Genomic DNA, 4,077 nt, shown 5'->3' on the forward strand with positions numbered 1-4,077 from the left:
GATAACATTTTCTATGATGTAATTAACTCTAGAGACTTATCTTTTTAGGGAACCTAAACACAAAAATAAATTAATCTATTATATATACATAAAGTAGGAAAAACTTGTATGACAATGTAAACCCAAAATCGAGTTAGAATGAAAAGAATATCTTGTCGAGATAATCATCTTTATTTTGGCTGATACGTTTTTTCCAATACTCGAACATGTTTGGATCACAACTAGACAAATAGAAGCAGGGCGAAAAACAATAACACATATGCTCCTCGTGGTGGAATGATAAGACGATCGCCGCAATATATATGACCACCTTTAAAAAACATGCATAAAAATATTTTTATCTGAAATAAATTTTGATAAATTTGTATTCAAATAAAATTACATGTAAAATAGTTGTTGAAATAACTCTATTATTGACGGATCACATTTCCTTGGTTGGTCAATAAAGTCATATTTGACGGTTGACAGAGAGCCATAATTCAAGTTCGTCGACAACCCGGAAAGGTGACGGATCTCCCAATGCTCGGAACAGCCACCCTCCAAAATAGAAGGAAACCCTCCCAATTCTTCTCGCCCAAAGCTTGTGGCCTTCTCCATGCTCTGATTTCTCTCGAAGAGCGAAATTATTCTGTCATATTCTCGCCGATATCGCTCCAATGGATGCTATTCTCATCCTTCCTTGTAATTTGCCATCCAGTCATGGCTTGAAGCTTCTATTTTCGCCGTTTCATTCATTGTCGGCTACGGCGGAGGGCTACACTGAGAAAAAGACCAATTCATGCTATAGATCCATACAAGGTTGCTATATTCTTCTCCCCACCAAGAGAAAAAGATCTTATTCGATCGTCCGATGCTCGTCAATGGAGCAAGATTTGAAACCAAGGCCGACAATGAAGCTCATGCCCGTCAGTGATTCTCCCGACCTGGAACAAGGTTCCAACAAGTCCAACAATAATTGCATCATCCATCCTCTCCCCTCAGCTCTTTGTCATCGAATTGAGAGGCTGGTCTTCTTTAAGAAGTACAAAGCAGCCATCGAGCTATTTGAGGTCCTGGAATTGAGTGGGCGAGGTAATGGCAGCTCCGAAGCAATTGGCGCCAGCACTTACGATTCTCTGGTCACAGCTTCCATCAGCCTCAAATCCGCAACGGTTGCTCGATCCATCTTCCGCCACATGATGGAATGTGAATTTGATTTTGATCAGTACATGATGAATAGGGTCCTTCTGATGCACATGAAATGTGGAATGATAGTGCATGCACGCCGCTTGTTCGATGACATGCCGCAAAAAAATTCAGTGTCGTGGAACACCATGATTTCAGGCCTGGTTGATGCAGGCTCCTATGATGAGGCGCTTGAGATGTTTCTGATTATATGGGAGGATCAAATAGATGTTGGCTCCCGTGGGTTGGCAACTTCCATAAGAGCTGCAGCAGGGTTGGCCTCACTGGCTGCCGGCGTTCAGTTACATTCTTTTGCTTTTAAAGCAGGCCTTTTTTATAACTTATTTGTGTCTTGTGCTCTTATTGACATGTATGGCAAGTGTGGATGCATTAATGATGCCCGCCAGGTGTTTGATTGGATGCCTGACAAGCATGTTGTGGGATGGAATTCAATGATAGCCGGATATGCTTTAAATGGTTACAGTGAAGAAGCTCTTGAGTTGTACTATCAGATGCAAAACTCCAATGTAAAGATGGATCATTTCACTTATTCTATCATCATCAGAATCTGTGCTCGGTTGGGTTTACTAGAGCAAGGCAAGCAAGCTCACGCTGGATTGGTTAGAAACGGGTTTGGCACGGATACTGTTGCATGTACTGCTCTCGTTGATTTGTATTGCAAATGGGGGAGAATGGATGATGCAAGGCATGTTTTTGATAAGATGTCTCGTAGAAATTTGATATCTTGGAATGCTTTGATAGGAGGTTATGGGAATCATGGTATGGGAGCTGAGGCTGTGGCAGTGTTTGAGAGTTTGCTGAAGGAAGGAATAATTCCAAACCATGTGACCTTTCTTGCAGTCTTAGGTGCTTGTAGCTATTCTGGACTGTTAAGCAAAGGGAGAGAAATCTTTGAATTGATGGCTCGAGATCCCAAGACGAAGCCACGGGCAATGCATTATGCCTGCATGATAGAACTGCTGGGACGAGAGGGTCTTTTGGATGAAGCATTGGCTCTTATAAAAAACGCTCCTTTCAGCCTGACCACAAACATGTGGGCAGCATTGTTTAGGGCTTGTAGATTTCACAGGAACCTTGAACTTGGAAAACTAGCAGCTGAGAAGCTTTTCGGGATGGAACCAGAGAAGTTGGGGAATTACATTGTACTCCTAAATCTTTATAACAGCAGTGGGAGAATGAATGATGCTGCCAAGGTTTTGGATTCTTTAGCGAGGAAAGGACTTAGACTTGTTCCTGCTTGTAGCTGGATCGAGATCAAGAAGCAACCCCATAGGTTTCTTTTTGGAGACAAATCCCATCCACAGAGTGAAGAGATCTATAAAAGGGTTGATGCATTGATGGAGGAGATTGTTAAAGAAGGCTATCTTCCTCAAAGGAGATGTTTATTTCCTGATGTGTTGGAACATGACCAAATAATTTTGCATTTTCATAGTGAGATATTGGCAATTAGTTTTGGGCTGATCAACACGCCAGACTTCACCCCTCTGCAAGTGTTACAGGGTCACAGGGTCTGCAATGACTGTCATTGTATAATTAAGCTTATTACTATTGTCACCAGAAGGGAGATTGTTGTGAGGGATGCAAGCCGCTTTCATCATTTCAGAAATGGGGCTTGCTCTTGTGCGGAATACTGGTAACTGAATTCAGGTTAGCATTTTTAGGGGTTTCATTAACATAAAAATGAATTGCTGTTTCAACCTTAATCTCTTGTATTTAGTTTAACATAACATGAATTGCTGTTTCTGTAGGATTAGTCAGGAGATATTGTAAATATTTTTTTCCTACTGTTTGTTCTGCTGTTTCAAGTTGGTTGGTTGAAGTGGAGGAATGCATCGGGCCTATTGTGTGATAGAAAAGTAACGCTCAGACAAAAGGAACATTTTATAAGATGGTGGTGAGACCTACAATGCTCTATGGCACAAAATGTTGGCCTTTAGAAGAGAAGCATAAAACAAAGTTAAGTGTTGTTGATATGAGTGGCTTGACACTTAGAGACAAAGTGCTAAATGAATATGTCTGTGCTAAGGTTGTGGTGTAGCTCCAGCGGCAGACAAGATTATAAAGAGTCGTCTTAGATGGTTTTGTCACATTAAACACGATCATTTGATGATCTTATTAGGAGAGTAGATGCTTTGGATTCTACTTATATTAAGTAAGGTAGAGGTAGACCTTAAAAGAATTGGGCAAATTATATAGAAATGATTTTAATCTATTAGAATTAAGTGAAAATATGGCACTCAATAGGACACAATGGAGAAAAAGGATTCATTTAGGTGGCCCTATTTAGTGGGATACTTCTTCTTCTTCTTGTTGTACTGTTTGTTTTGTTGAAGAATGACTCAAGTGCATAAAGAATGCACTATTGAAGTAATATATTATATTTGAAATGTTTTAGAGTTGTTTTATTTAGTATGAAATAAATGCAGTATTTTATATTTTCTTGTTTGGTTTGAAGAAAAATAAATTAAATGTAAAAGAAAAACTCGTTAAGGTCGGTGGCTGGCAGGGGCGGTTGGCGGCGATTGGGTGTTGTGGCTGTGACTGGCAGTGGTAGCCAATTGGGTGACAGTGGCAGCTGGCAACAACAGTCGGTAGCTGTTGTTGGCGGCGGCGCGGGTGGCAACAAGTGGTAGCGGCGTCAATTTACACAAAACAGTGTAATTGAAATTTATTCAATCCAGCGAATTCCAAATACTTTGTAAGTGAACTAGAAAGTGAATTCTTAATACATTGAAATTTTGCACTTCATTTATTTTGCATTCCACCAAACACTTAATTTTCTTAAAACCCTTGCAAGAAGAATATAACGCACTCTTTTTGGCTGCCAACTAAATTTGATCATTAGCATATGGTGCCAACTATTATTACCTTTGCCTTCGAAGCTTTGGTTCC

General features: G+C 40.2%; 1 protein-coding gene across 1 annotated transcript; it reads left to right on the forward strand.

Annotated features, from left to right (window-relative positions):
- The first annotated feature begins 471 nt into the window (after positions 1 to 471).
- LOC110018019 (pentatricopeptide repeat-containing protein At5g50390, chloroplastic) lies at positions 472 to 3,799 on the forward strand. Its single transcript, XM_020715230.1, has 2 exons — positions 472 to 2,832; positions 3,692 to 3,799. The coding sequence occupies exon 1, from the start codon at positions 657 to 659 to the stop codon at positions 2,820 to 2,822; it is 2,166 nt and encodes a 721-aa protein (XP_020570889.1). The 5' UTR covers positions 472 to 656; the 3' UTR covers positions 2,823 to 2,832; positions 3,692 to 3,799.
- Positions 3,800 to 4,077: the final 278 nt, after the last annotated feature.

This window comes from Phalaenopsis equestris, unplaced genomic scaffold (genome assembly GCF_001263595.1).
Source record: "Phalaenopsis equestris unplaced genomic scaffold, ASM126359v1 Scaffold000002, whole genome shotgun sequence".
NCBI classification, from domain to species: domain Eukaryota; kingdom Viridiplantae; phylum Streptophyta; class Magnoliopsida; order Asparagales; family Orchidaceae; genus Phalaenopsis; species Phalaenopsis equestris.